General features: G+C 44.0%; 1 protein-coding gene across 1 annotated transcript in view; it reads right to left on the reverse strand.

The window, feature by feature from the left end:
- RNASEH2B (ribonuclease H2 subunit B) overlaps positions 1-18,480 on the reverse strand; it is a 51,351-nt gene that overhangs the window by 19,336 nt on the left and 13,535 nt on the right. Inside the window, exons 3-6 of the mRNA XM_038761851.1 lie at positions 16,965-17,072; positions 14,204-14,280; positions 12,748-12,865; positions 885-949 (exon numbers count right to left, since the gene is read on the reverse strand). Of these exons, the coding sequence (XP_038617779.1) occupies positions 885-949; positions 12,748-12,865; positions 14,204-14,280; positions 16,965-17,072 (368 nt within the window). The remainder of the gene's footprint in view (positions 1-884; positions 950-12,747; positions 12,866-14,203; positions 14,281-16,964; positions 17,073-18,480) is intronic.

Consider the following 18,480-nt stretch of genomic DNA (forward strand, 5'->3'; position numbering starts at 1 on the left):
TCAGCTCTAGATCCTGCTCTGAAGCTTTCCTATTAAGTCTTGAGAGGAAGCACTTCCTCATTGATTTATGATCTCAATCTGCACCGATCAACCCAGATCTCTAACTTCCTCCTGACAACTCCAGTGCCCCTTCTACTGCCCTCCCTAACCTCTGATGACCTCTAGTCAACTAATTTGTCGGTGAAATAAAAGCCAACAGGCATGAACTTCCCAAGACCCTCTCTCCCCGACCTTCTTATTGCTCTACTTCTTCGATGTTTGGTTCCAGATTGTAATCCTCAACACACAGCCAACAGAGAGAGAAAAGCTGATGAAAGTGTTCAGGGAGGTGAGGAGTGTGGAAGCAAGAGAAGCAGCATGGTCTAGTGGATAGAGCACGGGCCCAGGAGTCAGAAGGACCTGGGTTCTAATCCCAGTCCCGCCACTCGTCTGCCGTGTGACCTTGGGCACTTCACTTCTCTGTGCCTCAGTTATCTCATATGTAAAACAGGGATTAGATTGTGAGCCCCCTGTAGAACATGGACTTTGTCCAACCTGATTAGCTTGTATTGCCCCCAGAGCTTAGTACAGTGCATGGCACATGGCAAGCATTTAAAGACCATTTTTTAAAAAGTGATTTTATGGACTGAGTGGGAATGGGGTCAAAGACACAAGAAGAAACGGCAGAGATAGAGCAGGTGGGAGATCAGAGAAAGTTGAAACCACACACACACACACACACACACACACACACACACACACACACACACAGAGGAAGGCAATATGCATTTTATATTTGCGTAACTTTTTTTGAGGTAATTATTCTTGTCCATCTAGTAAGGATATGCCCTTCTGGTTTAGTCTTTAAAAGATAGGCATGTAAAAGAGAAGCAGTAATATGGTACCTTTTTCTTCAGCCACTTCAATGTTTTCTCTTTGCTGAACTTGTAAAATTTCTTGCCACTAATCTCTAGGTCAAAATAAGACAAAACAGAATAGAAGATTTAATACATAAAGGAAACTTTCTGGCTCCATCCTCTAAAAGGAGGATTTTATCCCCAATTTTGGAAGCTCAATGTTCTCATCGGCAAATCCACCTGGACATCGGGGCTACCTGATACTGATTTTTTTTTGGGGGGTGGGGGGCATGGGGTTGGGGGCTTATAAATCTCCTGCAGGCAAACAACTGAGAAACTCAGTGAGAGAATAGGGCTCCAGCTGCCCCACTCTGAAGAATCGGGGATATTCTTCCTAAAGCCCAGAAACTGACACTTTAACATTCAGGTTAACTTTGTTCAATGACTAATATTATCTGAGTGTGTCTAATGGCTCCTTCCTAAAGGGACAGAGGGAACTCTGAGAGAAGCATGAATCTCAATCTCAATTAATCTCTCTCTCTCTCTCTCACACACACACACACACACACACATGCACGCACGCCCATTACTGAATCCATTTAACAAGAAGCCTCTTGTGAACTACTCCTACTCTGCACTGGGATTACTGGCTGTTTGAGGAATAAAGTCCCAAACAGAAAGCATACATGCACACCTTGTTATTATCACAAATCAATTAAGCACAAGTCAATTTGGCTTGTCAATATGGCTTGTCAAGTCAATATGGCGCATTCAATTTGCTCCCTAAAGGGGGAAAAATAGCTTTCTCTTCTGGGAAGTGACCACTTCCACCTCCCTGAACTCATGAAACAAACCTGATCTTCTGAAGTCCTTCACAGGCTTTTCTTATTAATTCTACATATTACTGTGGTATTTGTTAAGCAGTTACTATGTGTCACGCACTGTTCTAAGCACTGGAGTTGGACACAGTCCCTGTCCCACATGGGGTTCACAGTCTAAGTAGGAAGGAGTAGGATTTAATCCTCATTTGACATTTGAGGAAACTGAAGCCCAGAAAAGCTAAGTGACTTGTCCAGAGTTACACAATGGTAGTCCTCTCACTCCCAGGCCCATGCTCTTTCCACTACGCCATGCTGCTTCTTAACAATAATAACAATTATGGTATTTGTTAAATGCATACTATGTGCCAAGCAATCACTGTGTAAAGCATTGAGGCAGATCCAGGATAATCAGAATTGACACTATCCCTCCCAATATGGGTCTCACAGTATAAGGGGGAGGAAGAATGGGTACCATCCCCTATTTACAGAGGAGGAGATTTGAGGTCCAAAGAAATTCATTGACTTTCCTAAGGACACAGAGCAAGCAAGTGGCAGAGCCAGGATTAGAACCCAGGTCTCCAGACTTCCAGTCCTCTCCTCTACCCAATTAGGTCATGTTGCTTTGTTGATCTCTTTTTCACTAAAAATGACAGTATCTTCATGACTTTTCTCCCTCCATTTTGGAAGTTCCTGGTGATGGTTGTGTAAACTGCACTGCCAAACTCTAGAGAACTAACTCCACATACAGCCTGTGAAGAACCCAGGAGGAAAATTTCTTATAGTGCTAGGAATGTGCACGAAGCAGGGAGGCCTAGTGGACAATCAATCAATCGTATTTATTGAGCGCTTACTGTGGGCCTGCAAGTCAGAAGGACCTGGGTTCTAAACCCGGCTCCGCCACTTGTCTGCTATGTAACCTTGGGCAGGTCACCTCATTTTTCTGTTCCTCAGTTACCTCATCTGTAAAAGGAGGATTAAAACTGTAAACCCCAGTGTGGGACATGGACTGTGTCCAGCCTGATCAATTTGTATCTATCCCAGCACTTAGTACAGTGAAATAATAAGCTCTTAACGGGTACCATTAAGAAAAAAATGAATGGAAATTGCACGGCTAACACCACTAAATATGGCTGCACGATTTACCCTTCCATAATGCTGGAAATTCCAAAATCTCATTACTGGGCATGTCCTCCCCACTTCCTTCACTAGATTGCCAAAATTATTAGCAATTAGGCAAAATATACTGATGGATCTGATCCATCTCACTCCACTTCTTGCACACAGGAATTTGCAGCCCTACAACCCCTAAATTATTAAAAACTCCTGCTGTGTCAACCATTGCTTCCATGGGAATAAAGGGCTAGGGAGACGATGGTTTGAAAACAAATGAAACAGTGCACGGCTTCTATTACATTAAGTGAAATTCAAGAAGGCGGTGAAAAATGAAAAAGCAAGCTATCACACAACTTGATTTTTGGATACTTACCAGTGGTCATTAGCTTAAAATTACTTTCTCCTAACAATGAATTTTAAAAAGTTGCAATAGCTTCACTTTGTAATGCTAACGAAGGACTGCAAGCAGGCCTGTCAGATCCTGTCATTCCCTTGAAAGAGCACTTCTGGCGGAGCGGTGCACTACAACCAAGTCTCTATCATGCTATCGCATCTATGTTCGCCTATTTTTCCCAACAATATTGTATAATGAAAATGCGTGTGGTAGCAGAAGTGCCTAACAACATAAGGAACACCGTGAAAAATGAAATTCTGCCAGCATTTGAGGCAGTTTCTGCCTACTGGATCTTCTCTGGAAGATATTGTCCAGCAGGACAGATGTCACAACAGGAGATGAAAACAGGATTGTGTTTCCCTACATACAGAGTGCATTCCTTCCCCTGTATTCTCTTAGATGTGAGACAACACAAACACCCAACCCTCTCCCCCAAGGTGGAAAATGTTTGCAGACAAGCTACTATAGGTGACAAAGCCCCTTTTCGCAAAACGGAGGGAGTTTCAAGGGAATGGCGGAGGGAAGAGAAGCAGTGGCTTCATCAACATCCCACTTACTGAACTTCCAAGTTACATACGGAAGTCCTTAAACATCTGGCCTTCATTCAGTCCAGGAAGCCCAGGCCAACAACTGGGGCAAGTAGGTGACCTGAAATTTCAAGTTCTGCTTCTAACCCTCCCGCTACTAAAGCTGCCAAAAATCTAGAATGTCAGATTCCACTTTTTAATTTTTTTTTTTTTAAACTGGACTGTGTTTCAAGCATTTGACAAAATGCCATTTGACTGTGTCAGTATTTCTGGGTTTGGGCAGTTTGTTTCTTTTAGTCTGTAAAGTCCTTGAGGACATGGGCAGAGTCAATCTTGGTGTGGTGTCTAGTTCCCAGATCACTGTAGGCATTTATTTATTTAATCAGCTCTTAGGACTGCATCCTTCAAATGAGTTGCTTTAGGCCGAATGCAGCCCACCCCTTTCTGCTGGACTATCCAATTTCTTTCTTGATGTCCTGACAAATTCTCCCAGGTAGCAGAATGTTTTCCTTTTCCTTTTAACAAATGTGGTTATACCACAGGATTTATCCAGACTATGGAAGAAAGCCTTCAGCTTTCTCTATGGGTTTCGGCTAGTGCTCCAGTGACCTGACTATTGCCCTAAAGGTCACCAGGATGTTGAAAGTGATTTGGAATTGAACGACACCCTGTGTCCCTTTTACAAAGAGTTTAAAGTTTATCTGAGACCCACCGGTCAAGACAGCTGGCCAAGAATATCAGAAGCAGCAGTGGTTTTTTGGGGGAATTTAAAGGTGAGGGATACTGGTGTTCCATAAACATATTTTCCCCTGCTCCAGGCCCACCCCAGGAGTGCTAAAATGGTTTGCCAATTTTCACTGCGTTGAAAGTCGGAGTCAAATTCTCCAAGGTGTTTGGCACACGCTGGCTAGAGCTGGATTTCGCTGGGTAATCCGAAGCTGCCTTAGAAGATCCAAACATAATCCAGGGGCCTTCCTGGAGCAGGAGCTGGTCTACCACCCGATTCCGGGAAATGAACCCAACCTCACCAACAACCTTAGCACCAAAATTAGCTCTGGTTCTTGCTGCCCCATCACCATCCTGCTGGTACCCAAGTGTACTCTACTCAGGAGTGCAGGGAACATGTCTACCAACTCTGTTGTCTTGTCCTCTCCAGAGCACTTAGTACAGTGCTCTGCACACAGTAAGCAATCAAGTACCATTCTCTGATGTGTGCTGGTTCTACACATGCTCATTCATCTTTGTCTTTTGTTTCTGGTTTGTTTGTTTTTTATTAGTTCACCTTCCCCTGGGTGTGTCACCAATCTCCACTTATTCTTGGATTGTCCAATATTTTGGGGCTTGGGATTGTGTCTAATTCTCATCCATGTACATTTTCCCCACACTTAGTAAAAATAATAAGTCATATTTGTTAAGTGCTTGCTACAAGCTGTGGTAGACAAAGGATCATTAGATCAGACACAGATCCTGTCCCACATGGAGCTCACCGTCTAGACACACTGAGATCACTTAATAAAAACTACTACTACCTCCCCTATTTTTCTATAAGCTGACAGTGGGGGCAGGGGGGGTCATGCCTTTTACTTTTTTTGATGTTTATTAAGAGACTGATATAATGTTGTGCCTATAGTAAGGATTGGTAAAAGCTGTTGATACTGACATTAGGTTGTTCTGACTTCCCATAAAGGTACTGTTAAAGTTACTGAACAGGGCAGCCAAACCAAAAACAAACAAACAAACAAACAAAAAACCAGGCATCAGAATCAAGTCTAGAGTCAGAGAACCCAGCAGAGACAGTATTCTCAGATAAATAATAGGCACCTAGAAAAATACTAGAATCAAATTCAAGTTGGAATGACTTGAAATGTGATCCCATCAAACTTGGATTGTTAACTACCACCAGAGTCTAAATAAATATATACACATCTCATATCAAGAGTATCAACTGGGTGCCTAACAGTGTGCAGAGCTGAAAAACCTGAGCTGGTAGATGCAGTTCCTCAGCATTAGACTGCAAGCACCACTTGCTTGTAAACTCCGCAAGGGCAAGGATTGTATCTACTAACTCTACTGTCTTGCACTCTCCCAATCACTCGTATTCATTGAGCAGTTACTGTGTGGAGAACACTGTACTAAGCTCTCGTGATAGTACAATATAACAAAGGCGGTAGACACAGTCCCTGCTCACAAGGAGCTTACAGACTAAAGGGGGAGGCGGATATTAATATAAATAAATTATGTATAAGTACATAAGTGGTTTGGGGAAGGATGGTGGAGTGAATGAAGGGTACAAACTAATGAATACAGTGCAATATCACTGACTAATTGATTGTACTTCCCAAGTGTTTAATTCGGTGCATTGTACCCCATTGGTGCTCACTAAATGCTATTCCTACTGCTGCCCTCAAGGAGTTTACAATCTAGGGAGGAACAAGTTTGCTTCCTGCAAACTTTCTTCACATTGAAACACCAACTTCCAATCCAAGAGATAAAAGACAAACCACGCTGCTGTAACTGAGTTTCAGGAAGGAACAAAACTACCTAATTATGCCCACAAATTTTCCCAATCAAGCAAAGCACATAAAAAAAAAATGATTACATGCTATGACCATGGAGAGAAAACTTCCACGAAATGCTGCATGTGTGCAAAACACTGTGTTCAAACAAACAGGTTTGGGAGGTTAACTATAGCACAAACTGATTCAAAACAGATGAAAGTCTTCGATTGTTGACAATATTAAATATCTGAACATGTATTTAACATATGATGCGGATTTGCTCTTTATAAGACTTAGTGCCTGAGTTAGATAATATGAGTACGTACTGGAAAAGCTTTCCTTCCTAATGTGACTGGTGCCTATAAAACTGGCCTGAGACATCTGGAAAGATTGGGTTTGAGAAATGCAGATGGAATATAAGTGGCTCCACAATTAAATAATACGGTCAGCGATCGAGTAATCATTATGCAGACTTGGAAGTTTCCCTGATGGACTGTTGAACAAACTGCCTAAAGCACATTTTAACATCTATTTTCCCAATGTTTTTCATAACTCAGAAACTCATATGGCCCCTTTTTTCTGGTCTTCTGGGACTACAAGCTTGGCAATATTACTCGGTTATTCTAATCAGGTAAGTTTTCTTGGCTCTTCAGATTAATCACATCAGACAAGATCACAGTGCAGCTTTTGCCGTGCAGTTCGAAACAAAGTGAAATACTCAAGAACTGAAGTTCATAACCCTTTATTAATCCTTTCCATTGTCATCTTTCCACCGTATGTGAACTTTGTTGGAAAGAAATTCCCCAACCTCCCCCAGATCCAGTGAACAGAAACATGTCATTTCCTTCACCAATAAAGCAGGTGATTGCAAGGTCACTGCCGTCATCACTCAGGACAGACAGAACCACTGAAGCTCTGTCTTAACCATTAGGTGGGGGGGGGGGGGGGGGGAGGAGGAGAGGGGGACAGGGAGGAGCCATGGGGTTCTCAGAGACCTAGCCCAGCTAATGGAAACTCTCAGCCATTCCCCCTGGGAGAAGAGGTTTGGAGTTTAATGCCAAGCCCAGGATTAAGTAGCAATGGCTTAATTGTGCCTGGAAAATCACCTGCTGAGACTAGGTTAGTTAAAAATCACTTGTTGCTTACTCACCTTGTCAAAGGCCTGGCCTTTCTGAAAGAGATAATATTTGGCCACAGTTTGGGGACGGGGGTTAGGCAGGGTTGTATTTTAAAAGTTATAAGACAGATTCCTATAATGGGTCAGCATTAATTGTCTCTATGCCTTCAAGTAAAGATTTCATTTAGCTCTGGGCTTTCCTAAATTAATAAGCTTAACTCTCCCAAATTTTGAAGGATGCACGCATTTAGGTACATGGCCCATTTGGGACCAATGTATTAGAACACAGTGGGGAATTTTAACGGCATTTTAACACTTTTGCTGCATGCAATGCAGGAGAGCTGAGGGTAGAGGCCCTCTAAAACATGCAAGAATCAAGCTCCACATTGGAAACGGCTTATGCATTTTGGGACTGGTAACCTTAAATTGGAAGCAAGCCATAGTGCCCTAGGCAGTTCCTTAAAGGAAGCCCCTTTCTGCCCTTCGGAACAACTTTTTTTTCCCCCAACACTCCCAGAACTGCTTTCAAATGCAGCAACCCATCCTCTATTGGGAAGCTCTGTGCATCCCCAGGGTGAAATGCAATTGTACTACAGTGCCAAAAACAGAATTCAGCCCTACCTTTCCAAGGTAGCAAAGTACACTGCAGACAGCAAGGCATTCTGACACCTTCTGCCATCGTAAACAGGGCAGAGAATTTCAAAGGAAGAGACTCACACCTTCTCCGGGAGCCTGGCTACAGCTGGAGCAACCAGAGAGCTGAAACACTCTCACAGAAAAATCCATTCCCACACATGAGGTAGATTTTCATTTTATGGTCTTTGGAAATAGGTGGAGGGGAGCTCGGATCTACTGTGGGAAGTGGTGGGAAGTAAGGGACATAGTCCCAAGTTACTCTTTATCTCAAGCTGGGGAGAGATCCAAGAGGCTCCTCAGCCCCATCTCCAGCTCAGACAATGGGGCGACCACAGAGGAAGGGAAGCCTGGCCCACTCCAGACTTTGGGGGCTCCCTGGACTCCTTCCCAGGATTGAAAATGGGACCCAGGTGTCCCCTGTAGCCACGGAGTCTGGGCTGGGAGCCGTCTCCAGCTCAGAGAACGAGGCAGCGGAGAGCGGAGGGGACACCTGGTCTCCAGGTCTTGATCCTGTGGGCGCGGACAGGGGAGCGGGGAACCTGGGAGGGGGCCACCACTCCTGGCTACTCCTCGGCTAGACAAGAACGGGGAAGGGGGTGAGGGGGAAACTCGCTCCCAAACTGGCTTTTCAGCCAATGTTTATTGGGCTGAAATTGCATTTACACATTACTAAGGTAAGACTGCATCACGACAACGAAAGGAGAAATCATGGTGTTTCACCTTGTGGAAACGCCTCAAAAATACAAAAGCACAGTGAAACACTTAGCTTTAGCACGAATGCAGTGTCTATAATTTACACTTTTCGTTAAGCCCATCCGGCGCCCCTACATTAATAGATATTATCATCGCTTTAAAGACAAGGGACCGGGACAGAGAAAAGTCTGAGTAACTTACTTAAAAGATAGTTAAAAAGGGCTTCCTTTAGAATTTGTTCACTACCAAGCCCTGGGGCAAGATTACTGGACAATTACTGGAAAAAGAATATTAAAGTAATTATGGTATTTGCTAAGAGCTTACTATGCGCCAAGCTCTGGGATAGATTCAAGATAATCAGGCAAGACACAACCCCCCACCCCAACCCCCAGTGGGGCTCACATCCTAAGAGAAAGGAAGAACAGGTATTTAATCCTCATTTTACAGATGAGGAAACTGAGGCACAGATTTGTGACTTACTCAAGGTCACAGAGCAGGAAAGTGGCAGTCATGATTAGAACCCAGATAATAATAATAATAATAATGGAATTTATTAAGCACTTACTATGTGCAAAGCACTGTTCTAAGTGCTGGAGAGGTTACAAGGTGATCAGGTTGTCCCACAGGGGGCTCACAGTCTTCATCCCCATTTTACAGATGAGGTAACTGAGGCCCAGAGAAGTGAAGTGACTTCCCCAAAGTCACACAGCTGACAATTGGCAGAGCCAGGATTTGAACCCATGAACTCTACTCCAAAGCCCGTGCTCTATCCACTAAGCCAAGCCGCTTCTCTGAGAATGGGGTGACCGCAGACCATTACTCTCTAGACTGTTTTAGACTGTGAGCCCACTGTTGGGTAGGGACTGTCTCTATATGTTGCCAATTTGTACTTCCCAAGCGCTTAGTACAGTGCTCTGCACATAGTAAGCGCTCAATAAATACGATTGATGATGATGATGATGACTGTAAACTGGTTGTGGGCAGGGAACGTGTGAACCAACTCTGTTGTAGTCAACTCTTCCAAGTGCTTATGACAGCAGTCTACACGTAGCAAGAGTTCGGTAAATACCACTGATTGATTGATTGACAACCCAGAGGAAGGGATACCTGGTCCTTTTCAGACTCTGGGAGTGCTCTTGGACTCCTTCCCATGAGTCGGATGTCCCCTGAAGTCTGTCAGTGGCTTTTTCCACAGCTTATCCGTCTCGTCTGTTTCTTGAAACACAAGGCCTAATTTTTTACAGTGAAACTATGGCAAAAAGCCACAAAACACTAAGGGGTAAATTTCACACCTAACCAGGTGCATGCAAACATGATTTTCTAGAGATTTAACATTATTTTGGGGACCAAATTCTTCCCCTAAAGGTCACCGGACTGGATGTCAACACAATGAAAAGAAGTGGATCAAGAAGCAGTCTGGCCTAATGGAGAGGGCACGAGTCAGAAGAACCTGGGTTCTAATCTTGGCTCCACCACCTGTCTCTTGCGTAACCTCGGGCAAATCACTTAACTTCTCTGTCTCAGTTACCTCATCTGTAAAATGGGGATTAAGACCATGAGTTCCATGTGGGACAGGGATTGGGTCCAAACCTGATGATTTTGTATCTCTCCCACTACTTAGAAGAGTGCCTGGCACATAGTGAGCACTTAAATATCATTAAAAAATAATTTAATTAAACGAAATAAGGTCTCCATCCCCTTATTCAGGGAATGGGCTTTATCAAAATACATGTAAGCCTTCTTATATAAACACTCTTCCTCTACAAAGAACATAAAAGTTTGGTGTACTGGGATAACCTTCTCAGATAAGCACCTTGACCCAGAATTCACCCAATTCTGTAACAGTCATCAGACACAAGCTACTGGAATATATAAGCCAACTTCAACTCAGCACAAACAAGATCACCACGAACACGCAACCTAATGCAGGTGACAACACAGAAGCCATTCAGTTTTTTTAAAATCAAGTAATCAATCGCATTTATTGAGAGCTTACTGTGTGCAGAGCACTGTCCTAAGCACTTAGGAGAGAATAATATAATAATATAACAGACACATTCCCTGTCCACAAGAAGCTGACAGTCTACAGGATACAGATACGGCCTTTTTTTTTAAATGGTATTAGTTGAGTGCTTACCATGTGTCAAGCACTGTGGTAACTGGATGTTAATCATGTCGGACATAGTCTCTGCCTCATATGGGGCTGATTCTAAGTAGGAGGGAGAATGGGTATTTCATGTCCATTTTACAGTTGAGGAAGCCGAGGCCCAGAGATGAAAAGCGACTCGCCCAAGATCACAGAGCAGACAAGTGACAGAGGTGGGATAGAACCCAGGTCCTCTGATTCTTTCTACTAGGGTAGGCCAGGCTGCTTGAAAACAAATTACTAATAACTCCTAATATTGGCTGTAAAGGCAACTAGAAAGCTAGAAGGCAAAGGAGATTTGAGGCCCTTATTCTGCTGCAGATTTAGGGGTGAAGGAGGAATGCTGTAGGATGGTAGGGGTGGGTGAGAGAACAGACAGTCCTCTCTGAGGCAAAGGAGACTTTTTAGCTGTGTGTGTTTGCAATGTGCAGCTTATTTTCAAACACTTAAACGTGTTTTTAGAAAAGATTACTGGGAGGTTCGTGCTTCAAACAGAAGGCTGCTGACTCCACTTCCCAAGCTGTATTTCTCGAAAAGGAGAAATGAGAGCAGAGAGCCTACTGGCTGAACACTGTATTAAGTGTTTGGGAGAGTACAACACAACAGAGTTGGTAGACATGTTCCCTGCTCACAAGGAGCTTACAATCTAGAGGGAGAGATGGTCATTAAAATAAATTTTGGATAGATACATAAGTGCTGTGGGGCTGAGGGTAGGGTAAATATCAAACGCTTCAAGGGTAAAGATCTAAGTGCATAGGTGAGGCAGAAGGGAGAGGGAGTAAGGGAAAAGATGGGGAAAAGATGGAGAAAAGAAATAAATGTGTTTGGGGCTCTGATATTCCTTGTGGCAGAGAGCTTAAACCTCAGGAAGTCTAAGGAAAAAGTTCTCATTCTTAATTCCAGCCCCAGGCTCTGAAGATAGTGATGACAATGCTACATTTCAATTGCAGGAGGAGGGGAAATTACAATGGTTATCAATTTTTGATCTGAAAAAGCCCTAATGTTCACCCTTCTCCAACCCCCCATTCACTCTTTTAACACTCTCTCTCTCTCTCTCTCTCTCATCATATTACATCTGTGCTGAGTTCAAAGATGATATTACAGACAGTGAGATTCTAATGTAGCAGAGCAACTAGAAAGATTGACCGGAGACCATTCGTCCCTTTCCCACCAGGCACACGAAAGGACTGTCTTTTGTGGTGCTCCTCCATTTGAATTCACAGTGTTTAGCACTGCTTCTGAATCTGCCTCTTGCAATCTCACTGAAAAATTGACTCAGAGCGCCACTGCAAAAGCAGCGTGGGTCAGTGGAAGGAGCACGGGCTTGGGAGCCAGAGGTCATGGGTTCTAATCCCGACTCTGCCACTTGTCAGCTGTGTGACTTTGGGCAAGTCACTTAACTTCTCTGTGCCTCAGTTACCTCATCTGTAAAATGGGGATTAAGACTGTGAGCCCACATGGGACAACCTGATCACCCTGTATACCCCCCCAGCGCTTAGAACAGTGCTTTATTTTATTTGTACATATTTATTCTATTTATTTTATTTTGTTAATATGTTTTGTTGTCAGTCTCCCCCTTCTAGACTGTGAGCCCACTGTTGGGTAGGGACCGTCTCTATATGTTGCCAACTTGTACTTCCGAAGTGCTTAGTACAGTGCTCTGCACACAGTAAGCGCCCAATACGATTGAATGAATGAATGAATGCTGCACACATAGTAAGCACTTAACAAATGCCATCATTATTATTATCATTATTATTCCTGAGTGCTATCCACCAGGTGGGTCCATATGCTAGCATTACTTATTTATATATTAATGTCTGTCTCCCTCCCTAGACCGAAAGCTCATGGGCAGGGAATGTGTCTACCAGCGTGCATAATGTTCTTCCATGCTGGTAAAAGCCCATTCAGGATAGTAAGAAAACAGAGCCATCTGAAAAGAAGGAGCAGTCAAGAAACACTGTACCTTTCTCCTCGGTCACATGATGAAGTGAGTTGCGAACTTCAGTGTTGAGCAGCAGCATGACACAGCTGGGAAACTCTGGATCTACCACCACCTGCTCTAACGGCTGAAACTTCCCTTGCTGAAAAAGAACAGCCACAGGAACAGAAACACTACTGTCAACAACCAGCAGAAAGGACAAAAAAAAAAAATGCGTAAGTATTTTACAGCAGGGAGCTCTCTCCCTCTAGACGGAAAGCTCCTTGTGGGCAGGGAACGTGTCTACCAACTTCATTATACGGTACTCACCCATACACTTGGTACAGTGCCCTGCACCATAGTAAGTGCTCAATAAAATACCACTGATTGATTTTTAAACTGAGGAGTCTGAAGAGCCTGAGGTATCATGCAATGAATTTGATTTCAGAGCAACAAACTAGAGAGATTTTTAGACATTTTGCCCTCCAGAAAAGCTCTTTGCTCTGAAATGTGTGTACCTAAGAAATCCAGTTCCAAAACCATAGAAACAAACGCAAAACACAGTGGGGGTGGTGATTGGGAAGAAAGGCTTTCTGGAGGATGGCAGGGATTGAGTTTACAATAGTGTGCTTGGGCCAGTGCTTTTCTACGCGGTAACCTGCTGGCAAGAGGCCAACATCACAGCTTTCATTTGGATTCTGACTCGGCCAACCCCACTCTATCTTCCATAAAGAGTCTCAAGGGACCAGGGCAGCATACGGAGCTCAGTCCTGACTTTTTCACCTCTGGGAAGTTGGTTCCAGCTCATCCTGTGGCCCAGAGTGGAGTGGTTTTGGCACCGCTGAAGCCGCGCTGTGCAGAACGACTCCGTCGAGCCTGAGTAGGCTCCAGACAGGCATTAGAATGCAAAAATCAGGCTGTATCATTTGGCACCCTGATTACCAGCCTGCCTCTTTGGTAGACCTCAAGTTACTCCACCACTGAAAGCCTACTCGCCTCCTCCATCCAGTTAGCATGCAGCTCCCCCAAAACTGGGCAGAGAAGCAAATTCCCCTTGGCAAAAGCCTAAGGCATCCCGATAATAATAATAATAATAATTTTCATAAAAATGTGGTGTTTGTCAAGCGCTGCTGGGGCAGATACAAGGTACTTAGGTCGGACACAGTCATTGTCCCGCATTGGGCTCACAGTCAAAGTAGGAGGGAGTAGAGGTACTGAATCCCCATTTTACTGGTAAGGAAGCTAAGGCACAGAGAAGTGAAGTGACTTGCCCAACAGACCACAAATCCAAGGGAGCATCTAGGTCATGTGGTCTATGTTCTGTGCTTAGTTTACTGATTCACAGGAGTGAGAAAGGCACAGCTTTAGGCTAACGGGAACTAAATCTCAAGTTTGGGGAAAGTTATTTGAATGATGTAACAGTAAGGCAGCTATTTTGGGTAGGGGTGGTGGGGGAGACTTTTTCCTTTAACTTTTCAAAGCTGCAAACCACGAAACATACCTCTTTCTCTGCCTTTATGATGTAATGCAGAATAAGAAATAAAGGGTCCACTGGAGTTGCAAACAAAAGGCGGCCATCTTTAAGGAAAAAGGAATAAAGATCAAACATTCTGGAAAATCTGCCCAGATAATTTGATTATCTCACCCTAATCTTTGGTGCGGAAACCTTCGACTGACCTGGGTACTTACGATTCTTTATGATAATAATTACGGTATTTATTAAGTGCTTACTGGGTGCCAAGCACTGGGATATATCAGAGATTAACGGGCCAAAGTCCCTATTCTAAACAGGGCTCGTAATTTCCTACACAGAGGCAGCCGGGTAGTTTTATTCTCCTTTTACAAATGAGGAGACTGAGGTGCAGAGAGGTTAAGTGACTTGCCCACGGCCAAACAGCAGGATAGGGACAGAGGTGGGACTAGAACCCAGGTCTCTCCTCCCACTCCCATCTTGAGGTCTTGCTGCCTCAGAAGCAGAAAGGGGCCAACAACAACCCAACCCAAAGAGGTGTTGATTTATGGAAGGAGAAATAACCCTAGGACTTGATCTGGGCTTATTCCGTCACCTCCCCAAAAATCCCCTCCTGGGGAGGGGAAGGGAAGAGAGCTAAACCTACTACTGCCATCAGGAAGCAAATTTTAGAAAAGCGTTTTTATGAGAAAGCAGCCTTAGAAAGCAATTTCTGGTGCTTGGGAAGGTGCCTCTAAGGGCAGGTACTACTTCATTGGGCCTTGGCAAAGTCTAACAGCCAGCAGGTCCAGCTTCCCTCTGGCCTGGAAAGGCAGAAAAAACCCTCTAGAAGAGGGCAGGCAAAAAAAAGGAGCCTAAGAGAAAGAGCTTGGGCAAACCAGGAAATGATTCGAGGAGTCTAGCTCTCTTCCAGGGTTACAGAAATACAGTATGTTTAAGCAAACAAAATAACAAATCCCACCAAATCCTTCACTCCATGAAAAGAATCGATAACGCAACGAAGGGAAGTAGAAGGACCACTTCCCTAACAGTTTGGCCCCGCAGTGAGCTTCTCCTTTGGTCTAGGTAAATTTGGGAGGAGGGGGGAGCATCACATTGAGGTAACTGAATTTGTTCAAGGCTCCAGGGACAACCTGGTTCCCTCATTCCACTGATAAATTACTTCACCTGGGGGACGGAATTCACCCACCTCAAAATGGCTGAGCATGCTCTCCCTACAAGCGTAGGGACACTCACACACACCGCCCCCACCCTTTCACCCAGCCCCGATATACGAATCCATTTTACAGTAAGCAAGAAACTTAAGGAAGCAATTTCTTACTGTGACATAGTTTGATTATCCAAAAAATCTGGGAAAAAGGCTTAGAAAAATAACCTTATCAGAAGCATTAAGTTCATTTTACATGTGCTATCCACTACATTCATAAATGAGGAACATATTTCGAGATGAAAACAAAATCCAGGAGGGTCATTTCTTTGACAGCCTTTTTTCTTTGAGGAAGGAAACTGAAAATGGTGCAGCTAACAATAGAAGCAACTCACTATTAGTTTAGCTCACAGGACCAAACCCAAGTCCTTAATCCATTCCAGTTTTAATCAAGGTATTATTGCTGACACTTGGATAAAGCTGATCGCATAGTCATGTCAGAATAGAGTGACAAGAGTTTTTACCGTACAACTGCATTAAATGAGTGTAGACTAGAAGCAGGGGATAAGGTGGCCTCCAAAGGCACTAAAGAATTCTGACTCACCTTTGCTGAACCCCATCTTTGCACAAGGGAACAGATGTACATCAGACAGTGACATCATAAGAACATAAGAAAAACTTCTCTGCAGACATTTGCAAATTTGACCTAGTTCCTGAGGTCCCCCCTCTGGACTGTAAGCTCCTCGTGGGCAGGGAATGTGTCTACCTGCTCTGTTTTACTGAACTCTCCCAAGCACTTGGTACAGGACTCCTCACATAATAAGCACTCAATAAATGCCAATGTTTGACTGATTGATTCCTCTAACCTCCTCCATTGGTCAAGAACTACTGCATTCCCCTCGCAGATAGCTGCAAACACGGGCACCACTTCTGAGCCATGGGGTTTGGCAGGCAGGAACTGAGGGGGATGGAGGTTGAGAGTTTAAAAATAAAAATACAAAATACAAAGGTGTCCAGTGCTGTATCAGTTCCAGACCAGCTTCAGGAAAGCAGCGTGGCCTAGTGGATAGAGCACGAGCCTGGGTGTCAGAAGGACCTGGGTTCTAATCCTGGCTCCGCCACCTGTCTGTTGAGTGACTTCAGGCAAGTCCCTCCACTTTTCTGGGCCTCAGTTACCTCATCTTTAAAATGAGGGTTAAGATTGTGAGCCCCACGTAAGGCCCTACATGGCCGTGGTATAAAGGACAATGGGTGACTTGGTTTGCTAAAAATGACCACAAAATCCAGCCTCCCTTGAGCAGAGGGGCAGTTAGGTGAAGTTGCTAAATGCCGACCTTTAAGAAAAGATAACATTTTCCCTTTCCTTACACTATGGAGCACCACTGAAGAGGGTTGATCGGATTCAGTCACAGTTCAAAGTTCTTCATCAGTGGTACTTACTGAGTGTTTTTTGCATGCAGGGCACTGTACAAAATGCTTGGGAGACATGGCACACATATTCCCTGCCCACAAGAAGTTCACAGTCTAGAGGGGGAGACGGACATTAATCTGAAGAAATAATTTATAATGTTAGGGGGAAGGGAGGCAGTATTAGAATGCAAGTTATGGTGGACCAGAAAGCATATATCATGTAAAACTACATACCATGCTGAACTGTCTGGCCTATAAACCAAGAATGGTATTCTTCGTGGAAGGCTTTTACTTCTAACAGCTGCTGTGCCGGGCGATTGAACAAGTAGAGTGCTGCTTCCCCTGTTAAAAGAAATCTGTTTTGTATTTGTAACTTTTCCCAAAAAATCAAAAGACCATCCAAATGTTCTGAGGAATGTTCCTAATATGCACATAAACATACATAGATATATTCTATAGAAAGTCTAACTACAAAGAAAGCTTAGAGCTATTATACACAGATGCTTGTTTTCCAGCTCTGTAATCCCTACTGAACTTAAACCAATAAATAAAAAGTGCGAATAATTTATCTTAACGGTTACAAGGTCTTTGATTCAAACCTACATCATATCACGAGGGAAATTCCACTTCTAATCTAAACTAAAATGTAATCGCTGGGACAGACAGAGTGCAGCTGAAATGTAGGTCATGGATCTGAAATGCAGCTTGTGGCTGCACTTAAATCAAGGAAAAACAAGGCCTTGAACAGCCCTATAATTAGACCTCAGCCCTAAAGGTAAGTGTTTCTGCAATTTGTTCCATGTGAGAGCAAGCAAATGTAGTCCACTCAAGTAAAACTGCAACACAACGTGTGGTTCTGCCTCATCCTGATGGAGTTTTTTCCCCTCCCTCTAAAGAGATATTACCTGTTGCTCCCTCACACAGATTCCTAAGAGCGAATAAGATCCGTAAAATCACAACACAAAAGCCCTCCCTCATGTAGAATTCAGATTACCTCTACAGATAGGTGAGTGAATAAATACATTTTTCCCCAGATAAGTCATTTATGGATGTTCCTAAATTCAGGCTTTCAACCAGCATTTGCACTTCAGCCCCCCTTTCAAGATCTTTAATTGCCTATGATAAAAAAAGACCCCCACATTCCTGTTTGGGAAACGGCTGACCTGTCTTCATTACTTGAGCTGCGGGAGGATAATCTGGGAGTCTAAAGTGGCGCAGCAAAGTGGAACATGCCTGCTCCCCTCCAGCCTCTGGGACACCCAGCAGGGACTGCCTGCCTGCCTTCAGAATGAGCAGCCGCCCTCCCATCCCGGGCCCCCCAACCTGTAACTTGTTTTCACACGCGTCTGCCACACTAGACCCTAAGCTCCTTGTGGGCAGAAATAGTTTCTATCAATTCTTCTGTACTGTACTCTTCCAGGCGCTCTGCACACTCCATAAATCCTACTGACTGCTTGAGGCTGATGAAGTATTTGTTGCCTGTGGCTCATCTTCCCATTACAGCCTTCTTTTGGCCCAGTGGAAAGAGCAGCCCGGCTCCGAGAATCGGGACTCGGGGTCCTAGTACTGGCTCTGCAAGTTGGGGAATGCCAGCTGGAGCCATGCCAACAGGGCTGTATTTAAATATCTGCTTGCCCAACTAGGTGGTAAGCTCTTTGAAGGCAAGAATGATGGTTTCTCACTGTTTAGTACTATCCCATGCGCGTAGGGCAGTGGGTACACAATAAATACTACTGCTAGAATTGATAAA

This window comes from Tachyglossus aculeatus, chromosome 20 (assembly GCF_015852505.1).
Source record: "Tachyglossus aculeatus isolate mTacAcu1 chromosome 20, mTacAcu1.pri, whole genome shotgun sequence".
NCBI classification, from domain to species: domain Eukaryota; kingdom Metazoa; phylum Chordata; class Mammalia; order Monotremata; family Tachyglossidae; genus Tachyglossus; species Tachyglossus aculeatus.